The sequence below is a fragment of the Myotis daubentonii genome, chromosome 2, assembly GCF_963259705.1.
Source record: "Myotis daubentonii chromosome 2, mMyoDau2.1, whole genome shotgun sequence".
Lineage (NCBI taxonomy): Eukaryota > Metazoa > Chordata > Mammalia > Chiroptera > Vespertilionidae > Myotis > Myotis daubentonii.
In genome coordinates this window covers 106,582,807-106,607,578 of record NC_081841.1, presented here as the reverse complement: position 1 = coordinate 106,607,578, position 24,772 = coordinate 106,582,807, and the positions used below count along the sequence as shown (strand labels likewise).

The window sequence follows — 24,772 nt, the reverse complement described above, 5'->3', positions numbered from 1 at the left end:
TGTGGTACATCTATACAATGGAATACTACGCTGCAGTAAAAAAGGAGTTCTTATCATTTGCAACAGCATGGATGGAACTGGAGAGCATTATGCTAAGTGAAATAAGCCAGTCAGAGAAAGATAAATATCACATGATCTCACTAATTTATGGAATATAATGAACAACATAAACTGATTAACAAAAACAAATCCAGAGACAGAGAAACATTGATCAGACCATCAAACCTCAGAGGGAAGGTAGGGGAGGGTGGGAGTAAGGGGGAGAGATCAACCAAAGGACTTATATGCAAGCATATAGTGGACACAGACAACAGGGGGGTGAGGGCATGAGTGGGGAGCCTGGGGGGTAATGTGGGGATAAGGACACATATGCAATAACTTAATCAATAAAATATTTTAAAAAAATAAAGGTCAGTAGCTCTATTATAAATGTATGGATTTATTTTACCATGTGTTTCCTGTTTATAGATGGCACATTTAACATATAAGAAACTAAGATGCCACAAAACATAACATCTAGAAGAAAACACCAATAGAAGTTACTTACAATGTTTGAGTAAATTATTTGGAATTATCTCAAATTTATACAAATCACATCAGTAAATAATATGTTACACTGAATTGCAAATAGCTGCGACTTAATGTTCTCAGAACACCATATGTGTGAGTGATCCTTCACAAGCCATATTTTCTTAACTGCCTGAGTGTACTGGGAAGATCAGCTTGTCTTGAGTTCAAGTTTCAGCTCTGCCCTATATTGGCTGCATGAGCATGGGCATGTTGCCATTTCTTTGAAGCTCTGTTTCAGCTGTAAAACAGGACTCAAGAATACTTACTTCACTGGGTTTTTATGAAGACTAAATGAGATACTATACTGAGAGGGCACATAGCAGACCTTCAAAAATGTCTGTTTCTTTTTTTCCTTCTGCCATTTCCAAATATCTCTATATATAAAAGCCCAGCAACTGGAATGGTGGAACAACCAGAACTACCAGAACAACTGGTGGCTATGATGCACACTGAGGCAGCCAACCAGCCTGATCTGGGCCCCAATTAACTCCACCCCCAGCTGGCCCCACCCCCTATCGGCCCCCATTACCCCATCATTAGTCCGGCTGGCCAACCGCCCGCAGCTCCTCCCCCTTGCTGGCCCAGCCTGATGAGCTCCCTCTAGTTTAAACTGAAGCACAGATAACAAAACATTTTTACTTTGAGGAGATCATAGGCTAAGTTGATGACAGAAGTTGATGAAAGAATTTATCAAAGCAGATAATTGTTGCTTCTAGTTATATTATATAAAAAAATCAAAAACACCAATCTATATTTTATCCAAGCAGAAACTCTTAGGGTCTCCATTAGAACTCTGCAGTTTATGTTCCCACACTTTTCTGGCTCCAGCAGGTATAAACACAGTGACTTTGAACTGCTCTTTGTAGCGGTAGCTGAGCAATGCGTGTCCAACATCAGCTTCATAGGAGAAAGGAAAACGAACACTGGGGTCCTCAGGTTTGCTGCCAACAACCGGTTATTCCAAAGCAAATGGGAAAAGACACTGAGCTAATAATTACTTTGAAACCAGAATCAATCAGTTAAATAAAACCAATTATTAGAGGTCTAACTCATCTATACATCAGACTCTCAGGAACCTCAACCATCCTGAAAAATATGTTTGAGCCAAAGTATAAGAGAAGAATGAACACACTCACTGGCAGAAAGGCACAGAGTTAAGTACCTGTATTTTACTCAGTGTAAGAGTTTTCTGTAAAATACATACAGCCCTTTTTGACTCTGCTCACCCTTCTGCAACCAAGAACTATTCTTCAAGTCAACTTCTGAATCAGATATGCATGGTAATGCTTCCTCTTCCTGTCTCACTTCTTCATCCCTGAACCTTATTTCTGTGCCTGTCACACTGCTGACACCTCCATATGAAAGAAGAGATAAGACACATCCAGTGGCCAGGCAATGGCTTTTTTGCAGTCATTTCCCTTGAAGTGTTCTGAGAAAATTACACTATTCATCAGGCTTTCTTTGAAATGCCTTCCTATCTCCTCAGGATGCTAGGAGACCGCCAGTCTTAGTCACCCCGTATACTTTCTGTCTCCCACATGTTAATTATGCAATGCCAATGTGAAAATTCATCTGTGAAAATAAGGATCTGAGTCCTACTTCTGGCTGCTCAGGCAAAGGTCCTTTAGGGAGCAATCATATTTTATTATGTGGACAGCAAATCCCTTCCACTTACTGTATGAGACTGTATTAAGAAACAATGTCAGAGTGATAATACTTCAAATAGAAAAACATCCTGTATCACACAATTGTTTGTGTCATTTAACTTATAGCATGTTTATGTCATCATTAGATATGAGAAAAGGCCCAAAAGCAAAAAAAAAAAAAAAAAAAAAAAAAAATCAGCAAGAAAACATATGCAGCTGGAAGGTACATAAAATAAAGATTCATTTCTTACTTTATTCAACAGCTAGAAATTTCATCTAATGCATCCTCCACCAGGTGAGGGTTACGTTCTCCCTCTGGTGAGGGTTATTGTGGTGAGAGTGTTGTTTATGATTGGATAGTTGAACTGCATTTGGTCACCATCTACCCAGGTCCACACTCATCATAGATTAGCTGTTGTTTCATTGGAGAATCCTAATATATAAAAACCCAGGGTCCGTAACGACCAACCAAAGGCTGACCAAACACCGGAAGTCAGTCCTGCAGTCAGTGCTGGGTTGCCGTAGTGACCCAGCACTGACTGCCACCGCTGTGGGCGAGGTGACCCAGCACTAACTGCCAAGGGGGCTGCAGCTCAGGCCCGGAGAGAGAGGCAGGGTCTGATCTGCAGCCTCCATGGCAGCTGTTGATCAGACGTTGCCTCTCTCTTTCTCTCCGGGCCTGTGCCAGGGGCTGCTGATCAGCCCTGCCTCTCTGATCAGGCCCAAATATAGGCCCGAAGATGCTGACTGGCATAGAAACCGACCAATCCGAACCAAATCTGGGTGAACTGTAAGGAGCCAATGGCTGCCTAGGAGGCGGAGCTTTTGATGCTGACTGGCATAGAAACCGAACAATCAGAACCAAATCTGGGTGAACTGCAAAGGCAGAACCTAAGGTGGGGGCTGAGGAGGGGTTTTAAGGGCAACAGCTGTTTGGTGTAAGGTGTAAGAAAGTGGTTTGATTTTTTAATGACCAGTTTGGCAATATAGTGTATATGGCTGGCTATCAATCCAGATAAAGGGATTATGTATTTTTGTCTGCCAAGAGCATCTCCTCCTGCTGAAAAAGGCCCCCCAACCCCCATTTAAGCAATGCTATACTATATAATCTATCTATAATAATAAAAGGGTAATATTGCTGGAACAGGTTTGGCTCAGTGGATAGAGCGTCGGCCTGCGGACTGAAAGGTCCCAGGTTCAATTCCGGTCAAGGGCATGTGCCTGGGTTGTGGGCATATCCCCAGTGGGAGATGTGCAGGAGGCAGCTGATGTTTCTCTCTCATCGATGTTCCTAGCTCTCTATCTCTCTCCCTTCCTCCCTGTAAAAAATCAATAAAACATATTTTTTAAAAAAGGGTAATATGCTAATTAGACTGGGTCTACTGGCCATCTTCCAGACGTCCGACTTCCTTCCAGACAAAGCCATGGTGGTGAGGGCTGAGGCAGAGGCAGTTAGGGGTGATCAGGCCAGCAGGGGAGGGCAGTTAGGGGCGAGATCAAGCTGGCAGGGGAAGGGCAATTAGGGATGATCAGGCAGGCAGGCAGGCAGAGGCAGTTAGGGGCTATCAGGCAGGCAGGTAGAGAGGTTAGGCGCAGGGGTGGGCAAACTTTTTGACTCGAGGGCCACAATGGGTTCTTAAACTGGACCAGAGGGCCGGAACAAAAGCATGGATGGAATGTTTGTGTGAACTAATATAAATTCAAAGTAAACATCATTACATTAAAGGGTACGGTCTTTTTTTTTTTTTTTTTTTTTTAGTTTTATTCATTTCAAATGGGCCGGATCCGGCCCGTGGGCTGTAGTTTGCCCACGGCTGGGTTAGGGTCTATCAGGCAGGCAGGCAGAGGCAGTTAGGGGTGATCAGGCAGGCAGGCAGGTGAGCAGTTAGGAGCCAGCGGTGCCATATTATGAGAGGGATGTCTGACTGCCACAGGGATCGGGCCTAAATCGGCAGTTGAACATCCCACAATGAGTCCCTGATTAGAAAGGGTGAGGCTGGGCTGAGGGAACTTCCCCTCCGTGCACAAATTTTGTGCACTGGGCCACTAGTCCTAAATAAAATGCCTTGGCCTTTATACCAATGCCAAAGCCTATAGACAAGCCTAAAGGATGTCTATAGGCTTTGATAACAGAAGAAAGTCACTTGGAGTTACCATGGGAAGCTCTCCATGTCCTTCTTTCACAGGAAGCTTTCCACAGATCAGAAATAGGAAACTGGTGCTAGGACTGCTTTTTAATGTAAGTGTTGCCAATCCTAGTCAGTTACTAAACTTAGTGTAAAAGTCAGTCTCCTAAAATATTTAATATTAATCTATCAACTATTAAAATGTATTCCACAAGTCAATGAATAGCCACTATAACAAAAGGCTTTCTCAACACCAACTTCAATGAGCTCCTGCCTGCTGATCTCTGGTTCTTTCATGAGGGTCCCTGCACAGACTGTCTTCACGGGCCACCCCTGTCCTGGAAAGTTTTGTCTTCTTAGGGTTCTCTCACTTTTTGGCCACCATTTCTCTGGGCATTCTTTTGTGGGTCTCATTTTCTAACTATGTTTCCCTGTGAAATTCTTCACCCACTGTCCTACTCTCTTTCTGATCTTTCAGTATTTGCTGAGTAACCATATAAGTGAGTAAGTCCATTATTTCTCCTGAGATATTCTACCCTCACTGAAAACCCAGAATATATAAAACTGATCCATAACCTCTCCCAAGCACAGCCTTCCTCGGCTTGAAGAGCTCCTTTTCCAAAGAAAATAGTCCAGGCTCTTCAGTGTGGCCCCTGTGGCCCTTGGAGCGATGGGCTCTTGTCTACCTTTCCAGCTTCACCTCAGGGCACTTTCCAGCTCTCTGCTCTTCTTACTGTCAGCATCTTTGTCCACTCAGCTCTTCCTGCCTAGCATGAGCCAGCCCATCTTGTTCATCTGAATAACAGGTATCTTAAAACATCACTGCCCTTTGATTACTTTCTGTGACACACCTGTCCACCCTTCCAGCTTCATTAACGACTCCCCTGAGTCCACCAGCACTTGATTGACATGTTCCTCTGCTATCTCATTTACAAAGCACTATTATTTGTTTAGAGGTCTGTTTTCCTCTTGAGCTTGAAAATTTCTCAAGGGCAGGGCTGTTTTGTGACCCCAGTACAGTACACAGATCCTAGAGGTTTCAGCCACACATGTTCATTGAATTGAATGGAAATGGCTCCAAATCAGGGATGAAAACTACAGTTCCTTTTTGTTTCTCCTCCTCTCAACAAATATTGAGTCTTCATATATAATTTTGTTTATAATCATTCTTTAGAGTTCCTACTGTGTCTATTTTAGCTCTGGCCCTTTCAGCTTCAAGTCTTTATCAATGCCCAAACTTCTCAAATGCCTCCAAACTTCAAGGATCTCTCTGTTCATGAATATTGCTTCCCCAGAGTAACATCAAGTCCCCACTATGATTATTTTGTTACTGGCATGCATGGGATTAGGCTCCACCCACTGGCATTGAGGTCTCTCACAAACTGGTCCCTTCCTACCCTATGTCTCCCACATTGCAGATAAATTTTGTGTTTCGGTAGAAAAGTGTACATTGTTTAGCACACATCTCTCTAGGGCAGCAGTTCTCAACCTGTGGGTCGCGACCCCTTTGGCGGTTGAACGACCCTTTCACAGGGGTCGCCTAAGACCATCCTGCATATCAGATATTTACATTATGATTCATAACAGTAGCAGCATTACAGTTATGAAGTAGCAACAAAAATAATTTTATGGTTGGGTCACAACATGAGGAACTGTATTTAAAGGGCCAGAAGGTTGAGAACCACTGCTCTAGGGGTTACCCGATTCTGAGTCTAGGAAGGCTTTGCATCTTTTGAGCTATTTTAAAACTGTGTGTATGGTGGATAACTGATGGCAAAGCAAAATAATTTCTGCTTATAGACAGAAAAAATATCTGTCCAGTAAGTTCAACTGACTTCCCTCTCCCACTGTGGAAGAAGCCAGATTTGCCTCTGATTGCACATTCATTTCCACATTCCTGATTTATTAAAGTGTCTGTTTTCTGTGCTCTCTTCTAAACTGGTTGTAATGTCTCTCTTTAATAATGAGTTAGATAAAATCTTTGGCACATGTTCCTTTTATATTTCAATGGGAGTCATGACGTTGCCTCTTTCTGAAGGTTATCTTTTAACAATACACGCCTCTGCCCAACTAAATTGATCCATTCATCAATCCCCAGATAACTTTAAAATATATATATTTTTATTGATTTCAGAGAGGAAGGGAGAGGGAGAGAGAGCTAGAGACATCAATGATGAGAGATAATCATTGATTGGCTACCTCCTGCATGCCCCTTCTTGAGGATTGATCCCACAACTCTAGTTATATTTCCATGTGGCCTGGGATAAACTTTGCAGGTTGCCTCCATCTCTCACTGTTCACAATAAATTTATGGTTTAATGATGAGGGGATAATCGTATGGGTCTTACTTGAAAGTTACCAGTGACCAACTTACTGGCTCCCACCTGACTATGTAGAGATGTGTTACAAATCAGTGCTTCTCAAGCTTAACTGTGTGCCTGGGTCACCTGGCGATCTTATTAAGCTGCAGATTCTGATTCAGTAGCTCTGGGGCAGGACAGAGTCAAAAGTATTACAGCTAACTAAGTGGCAAAGTGGGGATTTAAATTCAGGTTTGTTGAATCCCAAAGGCTATCTCTTTTCCACAATGCTGAAATACAGAAGTAGAGTGCTGAATAATAAATGAGAGATTGTGTTTAAGCCAAATTATTTAAGATAACTATTATCTTCAATGTTAAAACTTAGAAGTATTGTTTCCTCAGAGAATAAAGAAAAAGGTACACTAAGCTGGGGAAAAGTAACATCATATTTTTTGAGGAAAAAACAATGACGATCTAACAGGTAGAGATGAAGTATGTAAAATAGAGTGAAAAATTATGCAAGACAGATGATAAATATTTACATTCTTAAAGAGACTAGTGAGAGCCACAATGTGCCACATTTCCAAAATAATGACCCCAAACATTTATCCAGGGTCTCTGACCATGCGAGCATCTACCAGGTGACCAGACTAGAGAAGATAGCTCCATGACAATGGAGCCCCACTCCATTTCAGCAGCGTTTTGGAAACCAGCCAGCTCTTCCTGCAGCCATGCAGCCTTCTGAGACTGGCTGTAGCATGAGCCTGTGAGCACGAACAGCTTATAAAATACAAAATGGAAGTTTTCTCTCTATGGTCAGTCCTTACATTTTCGGTCAGTCCTCAAATGAGTCTGGACTGTAAGGGCCAGAGAATTTTCTTTTTGATTCTACATTAAAGGCAGTTTTAACACCCTTCAGAAAGTGTACTCCCTGTGTGTTCTCCATGAGACAATAAACCCCACTATGTTAGATCAGGCTAAGGTGCCTTCTGCAGTATTTTACTCTGCCCTTGGCACTGAGTGAGGATTTTGAGAACACGCTGTCCTCCTTATCATTAACTGCAGAAGTTCAGAAGTGCCACAAACACATCTCCAACTTCGCTGATATCCTATTATCCTTCATTCTTTAACATGCTTACAGCCCTCCTGAACTTACTGAACCAGAATCTGCTAGATTTGGTTTTATCTACCATTTAGAGTTGGAGGTTCTTTTACTAGTTCTGATCTATTTTCAAAGAACTTTCTTTGTATTTATTTTGTCTTATTTTGTTCATGTATAACCTTCTTGATTAGCATCTAAATTATTATACTGCTTTATAATTATGGTCTAGGTGGTTTCTCTCTCACAGGATTGTGTATTCTTGAAGGGCTAACACTTGTCCTAGATTTTGTCTCACTAGGGCCTAGCATTGTTTCAAGCAAATAGTAGGCACTCAAGATAATACAGGATGAAACCATGAATAAACACTAGTGCAGACATCTGATCATCACAGCACAGTGAGTCCTCACTTAATGCCATCAATAGGGTCTGTGACTTTAAAGAAAATGACATATAACAAAACCGATCTTACCATAGAATAATTTATACAAACAGGGTTAAGTTCCTACAGAATCTCATCAACATTAGAAGGAAATGACATTGAATGAACCCATGTTATTCAAGGACCTGCTGTATCATTTATTCAGAAGAATCTAAATAAGAGTTTAGATAGGAGTTCCTTTATCTTTTCTCAGCTTGTTTAATTCTGATATACATAGATTTAGGAAACAATCAATTGAGGGCTTACTTATATTATTCCAACACTTTCCAGTTCTTTGCCATTGAAATCAATAGACATTTACTGACTGTCTCCTGTGAGCCACAACTGTAAATAAGCTGTAGGATCAGCTCCCAAGATCACACCCTCTATGAGGAAGCTTGTCATCCAGCCCATGCCTTTTGTACACTTTGAAATAATTAAAAACGAGAATATAACATATATGACATGTCACATACTTGATCAAATTGCAGGTCTTCTCCACGTTGTAGGGATTTCGTCAATGGCTTTTCCTAGAAAGAAGAATATGTATAAGAAAATTAGAGGCTCTTATATATTACAAGTGAAATGTCATTATTGTTTTAATTTTTGTCATCTATTTCTCCCTTCATGGGATGAAGAGGTGACAGTTTTCAAATGAGTAAGAACCTCCCTTACTATTCTAAACTTAACTCATAGTATTTGATCTTTACTGTTGTCTACCTCCTCTTTAACTAAAACATTAGATATCTAATGCTATAAGTTGTACTGCATTTTTCAATGGAAATCACATTATAAAAACCATGTAATTCATTTGACAAATTTTAGTACCTATCTTGGGACTTAATAGATAATAAAATGTTGAAAGTGATACACTAGTCCAAGACCCTAGATTTAGAAACAAAACAAAGTCTAATTATCAGACCAATATTAAGGAATAACCTACAAATCACATGTTTACTAGTAATAGTCAGTAAATTTGGGGCATGTTACTTCACTTGCACCACATCCAAATCTCTGAAGAAATAATCTGGATAGGGACAAATGTCTCCAAAATATTTTTTCCTAATCATTACACCTTTGTTTACATTAGAAAGCTTTACCTCACCTTCTAGCATTTTATAACTATTTATTCTTACCTGTTGGTTTTTATTTTGTTTTGTTTTGTATGGAAGTTAATACATATTCAAATCTGGTTTAGCATTAGAAACCATGCAAAAGTTATACATCAAAATATAATGCTGCACTTAGCCAATGTAGCTGTCTTAGGAAGACTCCAGTTACATTTTGCCAGATAGATCCTCTCCCTGACTCACTTCTCTAACCTTCTCCTTTACTGGAAAATAAATGCTATATACCTAAGGTAGATGTAAGCTCCACCTCAGTCCTAGATGCAAGTGCCACCTCCACTAGACTATAAGCTCCAGAAATGCAAGGTCCTATATTTATTTCTCCCAGTACTTGAAGTTACAGGAAGAGCTTTGCTTGGTAATGGTAAAGTGTTTGTCACATTAATCCAAGTCTAGGCCAATGACACCCAGTTTCTTTAAATATGAGGTCCTCTCATTTGTTGTGTGTGTTTCATTGTAAGTTGAAAAAAACATTTTTAAGTGTAGAATTCATTGGTATTTGGTACCTTCACAGTTTTTCAAACATCACTATCATCTATTTTATGAAGATTGATTTTAATGTCAAAATTTTTCAAAGAATTTCCAACCACAAAACATACACTCACACCTCCAAACATAGGTACCCAATAACAATTTCATTTTTGTATTCATTATATTTAAAACTATGCATAATGACAGAGCTAGTACTATGACTTCAATTATACTTTTATGTATTTATTTATTTTTAAATCCTCACCTGAGGATATGTTTCTATTGATTTTAGAGAGAGAGAGAGGAGTGGGGAGGAGGGAGGAAAAGAAAGAGAGAGATTGAGTGGTTGTCTCCTGCACATGCTCAAGTGGGGATAAAAACCACAGCCTAGTATGTGCTCTGACTGGGAATTGAACCCACAATTTTTGGGTATACAGGGATGATGCATCAGCCAACTGAGCCACCTGGTCAGGCCAATGATACTTTTAAATGGCTTTGTACTATGATAGCAACAATACTCGTTTTATCTACATTGGGGAAATGGTAATACATCTACATGAGAGATCACAGTTTACTTGGCTCAGAGATGGTGCCTGGCATACACATGGACCTATAGAACCTTGCATTAATTCAGAAGTTGATACGTTGGGAATTGGTGGTCCTTCATCCACTACCACCTGAAAGGCAAGAGCCTGCCATAATGGAGGAAGGCAGATGACCATGTCCTACAACACCCTGAAACTTCCCATGCCTAAAAGTTATTTTTTCTCCACTACTAATGGGGTGGGAATGATGATAACTGTGATGTTTTGTGCTTACACATATTTGCATACATATCAAGGAAGCAACATATTGCAAGTTTCTTTAGTAGGCAAAGTTGATATGGTAAGTTGTTACCATACACAAAAGACAAATTCATTAACCAACAACTTGGGTTCAGTGCCTCAATAAAATAATATAGCACTACACTACATTTTCCTTAATTACTTTTACACAAATATGCTATCTTTTTTTAAAAAGAAAATATTTTTATTGGTTTCAGAGAGGAAGGGAGAGGGAGAGAGAGATAGAAACATCAATGATGAGACAGAATCATTGATCAGCTGCCTCCTGCACACCCCTTACTGGGGATTGAGCCCGCAACCCCAGCATGTACCCTTGACTGGAATCAAACCCAAACCCTTCAGTCCATAGACTGATGCTCTATCCACTGAGCAAAACTGGTTAGGGCGAAATTATGCTATTTTAATGATATGAAGACTTAGTTTAAATATCACTTCCACAGTTGAAACTCATTATCAGGATTTGTTAAGTGAATGCACATATCCCTATGCCAGCGGTTCTCAACCATGGCTGCACATTACAATCACCTGAGAATCTTTTTAAAATCCTGATTTCTGGGCCTCATCCTCTGGAAATTCTGTTTCTTTGTTATGGGGTTGGGCCACAACATTGGAAACAGTTTCTGGAAACCGTGGTTGAGAAACGGTGGTTGAGAACCACTGCCCTATGCTATGGTGAAGACAGCTTTGGCCACTTACAATCAAGTTCACAATTTGCCATTCCCAAGATTACCTTTGCATCAACACAGATTTTTAGCAGTGTCAGGAGGTTTAAGAGTAGATATGGAGAAGGGACTACCATGCTGGCTAAAACAGAGAAAAAGAAAGGAGGAGTAAAGGAGGAAGGAAAAGAGAAAAGAGAGGGAGAAAAGGAAGGCAAGCTTGCTCAGCTCAGAGACAGCCATTTGAACACGGGGCGGAGACTAGTCAGGTTTGTGCCTCCTTGAGAAAAGACAACTGCAGAGGTGAGATTCTCCTTGAGGTTCTCAGGAGAATCAGCTGCAGGGAATCAAAGATCTGCACATTCCAGGCATCCTGGTTCTCAAAGAGCACTGAATAAGTAATACAGTGGGGCCTTAACTTACGAGTTTAATTCGTTCCGAGACCGAGCTTGTTAAGGAGCTCGTTAACTCAAATTACTCTATCAACTCAATGAAAAAAATCGGCTGAGAGACAGCTGGTATCTCGAAAAACTTGTTAGTCGGGACACTCGTAAGTCAAGGCCCCACTGTACAGTGAAATTCACCCAGAATAAAAATAGATATTGAAAGAACAAGTGGAAATGGAGGATCACAGAGGAGGTTCAAAATAAAGGTCCCATTTGTCCAATAAGAACACTGTATTTTGTATGCTTTTAAAATTTGTCTTGGTTTTATATATTGCTACAATAATATTTATTTACTGAAGGTTCATTAATTGAGTTGAATGATAGTTTTTTTAAAAAATAATTCTGACAGATAGGAATTTAGGGTGATGGATCCCTGAAAATGCTTAGTGGTCCAAAGCTGGAAGACTTTGCCTGTGACCCTGCCTTGCCCAGAAGCTCCAGCTCCCTAGGTGATAGGGAACAAAAGAAATAGCAAAGCAGAAACATGGGGACACTGGGCATTAAACATCAATGGCTGCTAACAGCCTCTAAAGAGAAAACGAGATATTCAGTCTCTTCTGATGGAAGCAAATGCTATGAAATAGTCTTTATAACACACACACACACACACACACACACACACACACACACATCAAGTCTGAACCTGACCAAGCCTTTTGAAATAATTTCTAATTTTTAGGAAATATAGGAGTTAGAAGGAGCTAGAGGAATATGTTATACTATACCCCAGGAATGCAACATAAAATCCAGCCCAAAGGAAAATAAATGAAAGACATTTCTTCAATAAAGAAGTTGCAAGGGGGAGATAAGAGAAATTGGGGGAGGTTCTATTGTTTTAAAAAGGCTATTGCAATGTGTGGCTCTTATCTGAATACTGATTCAAACTATCTGCTTTTAAAAAGTATGATGTTTATGAGACCTTTGGCAATTTGAACAATAATTAGATATTTGATGATGTTAAGAGGTTATTGTTAATTTTATATGTGTGGCAATGGTATTGCAGTTTTGTTTTAAAAATAATCATTATCTTTTAGAGATATATGCTGAAATACTGAAATGATATGGTTACTAGTATTTCAAATACTATTGGGGGGAGGTGCAAGGAGTGTGACAAACTGGCCATGAGTTGACAATTGTTGAAGACGATCATAGGGTTCATTATGTTGTCTTTCTACTTTATTTTTTATTTATTTATTTGTTTGTTGTCTTTTCTTTATTGATTAAGGTATTACATATGTGTCCTTCACTCCTCATTGTCCCCCCACACCTCCCGCTCATGCCCTTACCCCTCTGTTGTCTGTGTCCATTGGTTATGCTTATATGCATGCATACAAGTCCTTTGGTTGATCTCTCCCCCTTACCCCCACCCTCCCCTACCTTTCCTCTGATGTTTGAGCATCTGATTGATGCTTCAATGTCTCTGGATCTGTTTTTGTTCATCACTTTCTGTTGTTCATTATATTCCACAAATGAGTGAGATCATGTGATATTTATCTTTCTCTGACTGACTTATTTCGCTTAGCATAATGCTCTCCAGTTCCATCCATGCTGTTGCAAATGGTAGGAGTTTCTTCCTTTTTACAACAGCATAATATTCCATTGTGTAGATGTACTACCCTTTCTTAATCCATTCATCTGCTGATGGGCCCTTAGGCTGTTTCCAAATCTTAGCTATTGTAAATTGTGCTGCTATGAACATGGGGGTGCATTTATAATTGGTGTTTTTAGTTTCTTGGGATATATTCCTAGAAGTAGCATCACTGGGTCAAATGGGAGTTCCATTTTTAGCTTTTTGAGGAAACTCCATACTGTTCTCCACAGTGGCTACAACAGTCTGCATTCCCACCAGCAGTGCATGAGGGTTCCTTTTTTTCTGCATCCTCGCCAGCACTTGTCATTTGTTGATTTGTTGATGATAGCCATTCTGACAGGTATGAGATGGTACCTCATTATTGTTTTGATTTGCATCTCTCGGATGATCAGTGACTTAGAGCATGTTTTCATATGTCTCTTGGCCTTCCTTATATCCTCTTTTGAAACTAAAACCATTTCACCTAAGTACAGGAACAAGACAGGGATGCCCACTTCACCACTCCTGTTCAACATAGTACTGGAAATGCTAGCCATAGCAATTAGACAAGAAGAAGAAATAAAACATATCCAAATTGGGAAAGAAGATGTAAAACTGTCATTATTCATAGATGACATGATACTGTACATAAAAAACCCTAAAGACTCCATAAAAAAAAAATATTGGACTTAATAAATGAATTCGGCAATGTAGCAGAGGATACAAAATTACTGCCAAGAAATCTATGGCATTTTTATACACCAATAGTGAATTTACAGAAAGAGAGATTTTAAAAAAATCCCATTTATCATTGCACCAAAAAAATTAAGATACCTAGGAATAAACTTAACTAAAGAGGTAAAAGACCTGCACTCAGAAAACTACAGGACACTGAAAAAAGAGATAGAGGAAGATATAAATAGATGGAAGAACATACCATGTTCATGAGTTGGTAGAACCAACATCATTAATTTGTCCATACTACCCAAAGCAATCTATAGATTCAATGCACTCCCCATTAAAATACCAATGGCATATTTCACAGACCTAGAATAAACTCTCCAAAAATTCATCTGGAATAAAAAAAGACCCCAAATAGTTGTAGCAATCCTGAGAAGAACAAAGTAAGAGGGATCTCAATACCAGATATCAAGCTGTATTACAAAGCTGTTCTCAATACTGCCTGGTACTGGCATAAGAACAGACATATAGATCAATGGAATAGAATAGAGAACCCAGAAATCGACCCAAACCACTATGCTCAATTAATATTTGACAAAGGAGGCAAGAGCATACAATGGAGTTAAGATAGTCTTTTCAATAAATGGCGCTGGGAAAATTGGACAGACACATGCAAAAAAATTGAAACTAGACCACCAATTTACACCATAACAAAAACAAACTCAAAATGGATAAAGGACTTAAACATAATATGGGAAACCATAAAAATCTTAGAGGAATCCACAGGCAGCAAAATCTCAGACATATGCTGAAGCAATTTCTTCACTGATACAGTTCCTAGGGCAATGGAAACTAAAGAGAAAATGAACAAATGGGACTACATCAAAACAAAAAGCTTCTTCACAGCAAAATAAACCATCAACAAAACAACAAGAAAGCCCACTGCATGGGAGAACATATTTGCCAATGTTATCTCCAATAAGGGTTTAATCTCCAACATTTACAGGGAACTCAAACAACTTAACAAAAGGAAGATAACCCAATCAAAAACTGGGCAATGGACTTGGATACTTTTCTGTCTTTCTACTTTAGATGTTTGAACTTCTTCATTAAAAAACTAACAACAAAAACTAAAAGCAGAAGAATATGATGCATCACTTCTGTCATCATTGTTTAACAAAAACAATTTCACGTCTCCCTTTTCAAAATGGTATATGCTACTTTTTTTTATTAATCTTTATTGTTCAGATTATTACATTTGTTCCTCTTTCCCCCCCCCCCCATAACTCCCCTCCTCTCAGTTCCCGCCCCACCCTCCACCCTCACTCCCCACCCACTGTCCTCATCCATAGGTGCACGATTTTTGTCCAGTCTCTTCCCGAATCTACCACACCCCTTTCCCCCCCAAGAATAGTCAGTCCATTCCCTTTCTATGTTCCTGACTCTATTATAATCACCAGTTCATTCTGTTCATCAGATTATTTATTCACTTGATTCTTGGATTCACTTGTTCATAGATGCATATTTGTTGTTCATAATTTGTATCTTTACCTTTTTCTTCCTCTTCCTCTTCTTAAAGGATACCTTTCAGCATTTCATATAATCCTGGTTTGGTGGTGATGAACTCCTTTAGCTTTTCCTTATCTGTGAAGCTCTTTATCTGACCTTCAATTCTGAATGATAGCTTTGCTGGATAAAGTAATCGTGGTTGTAGGTTCTTGGTATTCATCACTTTGAATATTTCTTGCCATTCCCTTCTGGCCTGCAAAGTTTCTGTTGAGAAATCAGCTGACAGTCGTATGGGTATTCCCTTGTAGGTAACTGGGTTTCTTTCTCTTGCTGCTTTTAAGATTCTCTCTTTGTCTTTTGCTCTTGGCATTTTAATTATGATGTGTCTTGGTGTGGTCCTCTTTGGATTCCTTTTGTTTGGGGTTCTCCGCGCTTCTTGGACCTGTAAGTCCATTTCTTTCACCAGGTGGGGGAAGTTTTCTGTCATTATTTCTTCAAATAGGTTTTCAATATCTTGCTCTCTCTCATCTTCTGGCACCCCTATAATTCTGATGTTGGTACGCTTGAAGCTGTCCCAGAGGCTCCTTACACTATTCTCGCATTTTTGGATTCTTTTTTCATTTTGCTTTTCCCATTGGGTGTTTTTTGCTTCCTCGCATTTCAAATCATTGACTTGATTCTTGCGCTCCTCTGGTCTGCTGTCGGGAGTCTGTATAATATTCGTTATTTCAGTCCGTGTATGCTTAATTTCTAGTTGGTTCCCCAATATAACATCGAGGGTCTCATTAGATTTCTTGAGGATCTCACAACATTTATCGGCGGTCTCACCAGTCTTTTCGAGGGCCTTACTAAGTTTATCGGCAGCTTCTAGACAGTTCTTAAGAGACCTTAAAAGTGTGGTTCTGAACTCAATATCCTCCATTGACAGTTTTGTCCTGTTTCTTTGTCTCCGCATTTTTTATGCTTTCTTGGTACACCCCCTAGTGGTCTTCGTGTGCAGTCTTGTTGCCTTTAAGCCTTGATTGATGTCGGCAATACCGGGGGTGAGTTGACCTCCAGGCTAACTGGCTATGAGAGTCCGCTGGGTCTGCAGTGGGAGGGCTTCTGTGCTGGATCTCTAAGGCGGTGCTAATCTAGCCTTTGCCTGAGGCTATCCGGCAAATGGTTCTGCGCAGGGCTTGGGCGGGGCGGGTCCCAGGGGATCTACAGGGCTGGCTGCTCTCAGTTCCTTCCCCAGGGGCTCTGCCTCTCAGAGTCCCAGCAATGGCTGCAAACCTCGGAGAGAAAGCTGCCTTCGAGTTCCGACCGAAGCCAGATAGTCCCGCTTCTCCCGTTTGAGTCTTGGTCCCCAGAGACTCGCCCGGATCTGGAGCTCAGAGTCTGAAACTCCCTCCCGATTGAAAACAACAACCTCGCCCTCCGCCACCAGCCCGCTCCGTGCGCGCACTCCGCAGCTGAGTATTTCACTTCAGCACTGCGCCTCCTCTGAGTCTGGGTATGATATTCTCTTTCCTCCTAGGTGTAGAATTTCCACTCAGCCAGCCTTCCTGTGGTTTTGGATGATGTCCGTTCTGTCCTTTAGTTATATCTCTGAAGTGGTTGTTCGAGGCAGCGATCTCCTGCGTTAACCTACGCCGCCATCTTGGTTTCTCTCGGTATATGCTACTTCTTAAAACTCATTTCAACAGAACTTACCCTACTTTTACATTTGCCTAATGGCATTGCAGAAGGGACCCACTCTGCAGTTCTTCCCTTTTATAGATAGGATTTGGGAGGCAAATATCTTGCCTGCTGTGAGAGGCGTGAGATCAAGAGCACAGCTGCCCTGACCTGTCCCAGTGAGACTTTCTCCTGTCATGAAGAGTGGTATAGGAATGTCCAGTATTTCCACAGGGAAAGAGAGGGGTCCCTACTTGTGCTTTTCACACCTTGGGAAGTTCTTGCTTCCCCAACCCTCCCTTAAGAAAATGCAAACTCTAAAAGCTCTTTGAATCCCTATCTACCTAAATCATCAAGGAAAGCCTTTGACATCTACCTCAATTTTCAAACAATTTCAGTGTACAATAGCTACATTTCCACTTTATAGTCTTCTCACACTGGGCCCCTCTATAACCTTTAAGAGAAGAGATGTCATAGGTGACAGAACATGGGCAGTTAGACAAGCCTAGAGAGAGTCTATGTATCAAAGGAGTTTTATTTGTGGATACAGGGGCTCATTTAATAAATCACTTTCTACTTATGATGTTTTATTGGACTAAGAAAAAAAAAACAAGTATGCCCCATGAAGGTAGGACTTCATTAAAATAAAAAAGTTCCAAATTATTATTGCACTCAGAAATATTTCAATAAACATGTAACCCAGCAATGCCATGAGAGTTAATGTGAAATTATTCAACTTGTTAAATATATCACCAATCTTTCTTATGGTGCTATTTTTGTGTCTTTTAATTAATATAACGGATCTAGTAGTTCAGCACATGGTCTGGAATCTGAGAAGTTTGAGGTTGAATCCTAGGTCCCTTGTTTATAACACATGGACCTTATTTAGTTTCTTTAAACTTTAGTCATCTTTTGGGTAAAATAGGGATAAATCTTACCAATCTACCTCATAGAACTAAAATATGAATGGCACAGTCCTGATCGTATCAAATAAAAGGGTAATATACAAATTAACCATCACTCTGCCACAAAGATGGTGGTGCCCAGTCCCCTCAGCCTCGCCAGAGTCCCCCAGTCCTGGGGGCGCTACTGCAGAGTGGACAGACTGAGCAGCCTGGTGGAATGCTTGCTTCATTGCCAAGGCAATGGAGGGCCTCTGGGCAGCCGGCGGGGAGCAGCCAGGGCAGGGTAGGATGCTTCCTTCGAGCGCAGGCCAGGAGAGGAGATGGTGGGCCTGCCTCCCACTGAAGCAGCACGGCTCCCTCCCAGCACCCACGCTTGCTCCTGCCTCCTGCAGAAGACACATGGCTCCCATAGAAGCTGCATGGCTCCTGTGGAAGCAGTCAGCTCCCAGTGGTGCACTGCGGCTCCCGCTGGCTCCTGCGGAAGTGGCAGGCGGCCTACCGCAGAGGACTGGGAAGCGGCAGCGGAGGGCCTCAGGAGGTGCTGGACGCTGTTGGGCGGGGGTGGTGCCACGACGGCCCCTGAGCAGGCATGGCCCCTGCAGCCTTCCCCAGGCCCCAGGGTCGCAGCCTCCCCCCACGACTTCTGCGGAGCTGGACTGCCACTCCTCCTGCTAAAGAAGAAGGCACAGGTAAAGAAGAACACAGAGGTGGCCAGCATGAGCGTGCAGCTTGAGATGAAGGCTCTGTGGAACCAACTCTATCAGCTGGGCATGAGGATGATCATCACCAAGGTTGGCAGGTCAAGGCGCCCCTCTCCCCGCTGCAACCCTCCCCCCTTGGCGCCAGTCTCGGGCAGCAGGCTTTGGCCCAATCCACCCGAATGAGACTGAGAAGCGGGGTGGGGGACTCGGCCTGGCCACCTGTGGGTCCTTCTCGGCGGGGGCCAGCTCCTTCGCTCTCTGAGTCTTGGCTCTAGGACAGCCGCCTGGCGCTCCAGACCAGAGGGTACTGCTCGGGAGGCCAGGAAGGCAGCGGAGAGAAACCCTGTGGACCTGCCCCCAGACCCGCAGCCCAGGACCCAGCACTGCCAGAAGTAGACTGTCTCAAAGTACACCAAGCTTGGGGGGAAGGCAGCTGCCTGTGAGGCGCCTTGCCACCAGCTGGCTCCCAGTGGATCCCACCTCAAAGGAAACTCGGTCTTTGGTTCCTAAGTTCAGTCTATCCCGGCTAAAGAGGAGCAACTAAACACATTTTAGGAGAGAATTAAGACTCTAAAACAGTGTGTTCTGTTCCGTGGAGATTGCTACCCAGTTGTCTTAGGCCTAAATTCCAGGTGATTGTGGGGCCCGGCTCTGCCACTGGGGCCCCGTCTTCCAATTGGCCTGTATTTGTTTTAAGGACCCAAAGAGAAGAAGGGAAACACGTTTTTCGATGCAATGGATTTGACCAACAGACAACGAGTGCTGGGCTGTGTCTAATGTACATACAGAGACACCAGGTCTGAGTCAGCCTGGCCAAAGGGAGCTCAGGGCCTGTTTGCAGAGCTGTCTGGTGGTTTCTGTTTCCTTGCTGAGGCCATCCTCCCTGGGAAGCCTGGGGCCCATGCTCAGCTCCAGTTCAGTGGGTCTTCTCCAGGCCCCTCCCCTATGCCAGCCCCACCCCTGATTGGCCCCCCAACCCCAATCAGGGGCAGGGCCAGCTGCCAACTTCCCATGGCCCCTTCCCCCTGGCGGGCCGGGCCCATCGGCCTGATGGGGGCAGGCCGGACCCCACCCATTCTTTTTGGGAATAAATAAAATTAAAATGTATGTCACCTTTTCTAACACTCAGGAGGTGAAACTGAGCTCCACATGTTTTGCTGGAGGAGTATGCACTCCCACTAACATTAATTAAAGCTTTAATTTTAGCTTCCATGATGCTTCCAAGTGTAACTAAGAAGCTACATTATAAAAAGTAGGAAAAATTATAAAGATTAATTGCCCTTCTCTCAGATTAATTGCCCAATGCTATTACTCTGACTTTAATTCTTAATATATAATTTAGAGGAAACCTTTTAATTTAATGGTGGGATGACATAAAAACAAATAAGTTTAAAAAAACACAAAAACTAGCCCTAACCGGTTTGGCTCAGTGGATAGAGTGTCGGCTTGCAGATTCACGGGTCCCAGGTTCGATTCCAGTCAAGGGCATGTACCTTGGTTGCGGGCACATCCCCAGTGAGGCGTGTGCAGGAGGCAGCTGATCGATGTTTCTCTCTCATCGATGCTTCTAACTCTCTATCCCTCTCCCTTCCTCTCTGTAAAAAATCAATAAAATATATTTAAAACAAAACAAAACAAAACAAAAAAACACACACACAAAAACTACCACCACAATGACTGTGATTTTTATTATAAGAACACTAGAGGCCTGATGCATGAAATTCGTGCAAGGAGCTCGGCCCCTGCCCCCGCTGCGGCTGCCTCAGCCCCCGTCTGCCGCGGTCCTGCCTGCTGCGGAGGCCGCCTCTGTCTTGGCCCCCAGCCACGACAGTGGCTGCCTCTGCCTCGGACCCTGCCTCCGTGGCTTCGTCTGGAAGGACATTGGTCTAATGAGCATATTATGCTTTTATTATTATAGATATTTATTCATAACTGACTCAGGGTTTTGATAACACCAGTAGCAATATTTTATAATACACATATTTGATCTTCAAGTTAATAATGAATTTTCAAAATTGAACTACTACAATTGGAATCTCTCTTCACCAGAACATGAGGAAGATGAGGAGTGAGCTATTTCATCCCAGTGGTCCCCTGGTGACAGACAGTGCTCTTCAGAGCAAAGAGCTGGGTCAGACCTACAGCACCACTGGAGCCTTTCCTCCAGACTACCAGTACATAGCAGCAGGCATCTTAATTAGCCTGCATCAAAGGAAAACGGGTTCTAGGTAGCTCCATGTCTGACACAGATCTTCAGGTCTCATTTCTACCAGCTTGGACTTAATTTTGGAAACTGATATAAGGAGTGAGCCAGAGGTCTCACAGTTCTGAACATGGACCATTTATCCCCAAAAGACTCCCCCGACATGAGAGGCAATCAGGGTCAGGGTTTGAGTTATCTTGAAAATATACTCTGGTCATTTTGATGATTTGCAGGGATCATGCCTGCCTGTTTACCCAGAGTAGTAAAAATGGACACCACCCTGATATCCTGACCAGCTTTCTCACAAGAACTAATGAGCACTACTAAGACCCTTGGAGACCTGTGAAAGAAGGATGCTTATAGAAATTGACAGAACTGTGTTTTTTCTTTTTAGTTTATTCAGTTACCAAAATGAATTTCCTTAAACATAACCATATATGCTGGTTTTCATCCAAAATCTTGGGGAAAGAATTCCCAATATCAACAGAATTACGCAAAGAGTACCTCAAATCAGCTAAAGGCACTAGCAAGTAAGATGCTGTGTAGTACCTGAAGACATGAGACAAGAAGGTAGACTAAAATCTGGAAAACTATTTTTGACACTTTAAAAAAAAATAGAAACCCTTGAGCGACTCTGCCCTATTTGCAGCTGGCTTTGCACATTTCACTGAAACTCATTGCTTTGCCAAATCTAACAGTCCCAAGTATAAATACAATATTTAAACAGTAAAGAGGAAACTTCAATTAAATTTGACTACAGACAATCATCTTAATTGAACAAAAGAACAAAAGAGTAGCTCCCATAGACGTTCTTTTTTTTTCCTTTTTTTTTTTTTAACTATGAACAAAGTTACCAAGACATGTAAGATACCACCTTCACTCACCTATCTCTGTATTACATTCTATTTTGTTGGTACTTTTCACTCCCCCCCCCTAACAGTATATCCTATTAAGTGTACATGCTACATCCAGTAATTAGACATTCAGTACATGTGGATGGATGTTCCCTGTCTCTTCCAGGACCCTGCTCCATCTGCCAGCTCCTCACTTCCCCTTAGGCCAACCTCCTCTTCTCCTTTGGCTCTCTTTCTCAGCTAACAACAAGCTTAGACCTTTTTATCTTAGTGCCTCTCCTGAGCGCATGTCCACCTCTGGCTACTGTTTACCCTGCTTCCCACCTTTGTTTCACTAATGAGTGGCCGACACTTCCTGTCTTCCCTTCTTTCTTTCTTCAACCACCTGCAATCTGACTCCTCTGTCACCACTAAAATAATCTCCCTAGAGGCCTCAGTGACTTTGCAAATGACAAATCTGGTGGCTGTTTGTCAATACATTTCTTTTGGACATTTCAGCTTCCATGAGACACTAATGATTACTCCCTTCTAGTCACTTGAATCATTCCATCTCTCAATTTTCATCTACCTTTTTAGACTTCTCTTCCCTGGGTCCTTCATAGGCTTGTCTTTCTCCTTAAATATTTATATTCCCCAGGGCTATCTTTGGAGACTTGAAATCAATCATGTTCTGATTTATCTTTTAGCACTACTAATACCTCTCTCTCTCTCTCTCTCTCTCTCTCACACACACACACACACACACACATATGCATACCCCATACACACTTACCCTCCTCAGACCCAACCAAACTACCTCTCATCAAAAAATCCTACTTGTCCCTCAAGGTTCATTTATTCCACCACACTTTCCCTATCATCTTTACAAGAAGTGACAGCCCCATTTCACTCTTCAATAGCTTTTTGGTATTCTCTAGTTATTGTATGCCCACCCATTGTCAACCTACTTATTCATTTATACATCGTTTTCCAAGTAGATTTGAGCTTGGACTTCGGAATCAATCAAGTCAGGATTTGAATGGATGCTTTAACTCCAACTATACCACCTTTGGTAAGCCTTATAAAATCTCTCAGGTTTACCATCTCTGGCTAAAATTAAGAAGGCTGTGAGTGCAGTGGTTAAGAGTAAGGATCCTAGCCATAGGTAGTCCACATTGAATGCAAGCTCCACCGCTTACTATAACTTTTGTCAAGTTGTGTTTGTATCTCCATTTTCCTGTGGGCTAGTAGGTGTGCCTATCTCACACTGTGGAGATTCGGTGAGTTAATATTATTCAGGCACTAAGAACGGTGCCTGGCAGTCAGTAGGCACCTGAAATGTTATTATTATTACCTACCTTCTAGGGTTACTGTGAAGATTATTTGTCCAAAAAATGAAAGCTAAGCAAAAAATGAAAGTTATTCTTACAAGTCTGTCTTATTCCTCTTTGTATAATGCTTAGTCTCAAATACAATCACTTATGCTTGGAAGTTGGAAAATAAGGCCCTTCCTTCCTTCCTTCCTTCCTTCCTTCCTTCCTTCCTTCCTTCCTTCCTTCCTTCCTTCCTCCCTTCATTTCTTCCATCTGTAAGCTACTATCAAAAATACCTTATAAAATATATGCTATTACAATTACTAGCATGACCTGTGGAAATTAAGACTCATGCTATTTAAAATTGTACTAAAAAACTTTGTTGACCTAAATTTCCATCAAAATGTGATTAAATAAACATACTGTGATCTATATATTAAATGAAATTATACTCAGCAATAAAGATGAATGAAATACTGATGACAAATAAAAAATGGACGTACCTCAAACACATTATCCTGAGTGAAACAGACTAGATACAAAAGGGCACATATTGCATTGCATCCATGTATATGACATTCTACCAAATGGGACTGAATCTATACATAGACCAATAGTTGCCAGAGACTTGGGTGTTGGTATAGGGCAGGGGTGGGCAAACTTTTTGACTCGAGGGCCACAATGGGTTCTTAAACTGGACCAGAGGGCCGGAACAAAAGCATGGATGGAGTGTTTGTGTGAACTAATATAAATTCAAAGTAAACATCATTACATAAAAGGGTACGGTCTTTTTTTTCAATAGTTTTATTCATTTCAAATGGGCCGGATCCGGCCTGCAGGCCGTAGTTTGCCCACGACTGGTATAGGGTCTCTATATAGGGGCACAAGGAAACTCCTGGGATGAAGAAACTGTTCTCTATCTGGAATGTAGCAGTGCTGACACAGGTGTTTACTTTTGTTAAAATTCATCAAACTGTAGTTTTAATATCCATGTAGTTTATTGTATGAAAATTATATTTTATTAACATTACTTTAAAAATAAAACTCATCACTTACTGAATGAGAAGAAGAATGGCTAATCTATCTGAAAGAAATTTTATTTTCCTGGGACCAAAGGGAAGAGTGGAGGTGATTTTGATAGGAATGACCTAGTTTGGGGACCAGGAACCATCACCCAATCCCTCTCTAGTGCCATAGTTCTGGCCATCCTGAGCACAAGGATGAAAGTTTTTGCTTTAGAGAAATTCACTATGTGTTATGCTGCCCACTGGGAATCCCAAAAAATCTTGAGCAAGAGTGTATGGGTATATGCGTGCGCACGCGCGCACACACACTCACACACATTAGATAAATAAAAAATACTTGAAAATTATAGTGTCTAACCTTTTTGTTGTCCTTGATTTCTGGGCATGGCTACTGAATCATCTTGGAAAAGTCTTCTAAAAAATTCCAGCCCCACCTGCACTCAACGTAGATGGTTACAACTCATGAATCAAGTAGAAATCCCCAAAGGAGTCAGGAAATACCATCAAATAGAATACTGAATTTTGAAAACTTAATTTGGTTGGAGGGTACTAGATATATGTTAATTATCACTCAAAAATACCCAATAAAACATGCCTAGGGTGGTTAGCACAACCTGTGAAAATCGAGACTTATGCTCATTAAAAGGACCACAATACTATATA

The 24,772-nt window shown here is 41.5% G+C and overlaps 1 protein-coding gene across 12 annotated transcripts in view; it reads right to left on the bottom strand.

The window, feature by feature from the left end:
* Positions 1-24,772, bottom strand: part of FRY (FRY microtubule binding protein) — a 608,287-nt gene that overhangs the window by 306,179 nt on the left and 277,336 nt on the right. For all 12 annotated transcript variants that reach the window (XM_059684112.1, XM_059684113.1, XM_059684114.1 and 9 more), the window contains one exon: positions 8,639-8,692. In XM_059684112.1, the coding sequence (XP_059540095.1) occupies positions 8,639-8,692 (54 nt within the window). The remainder of the gene's footprint in view (positions 1-8,638; positions 8,693-24,772) is intronic.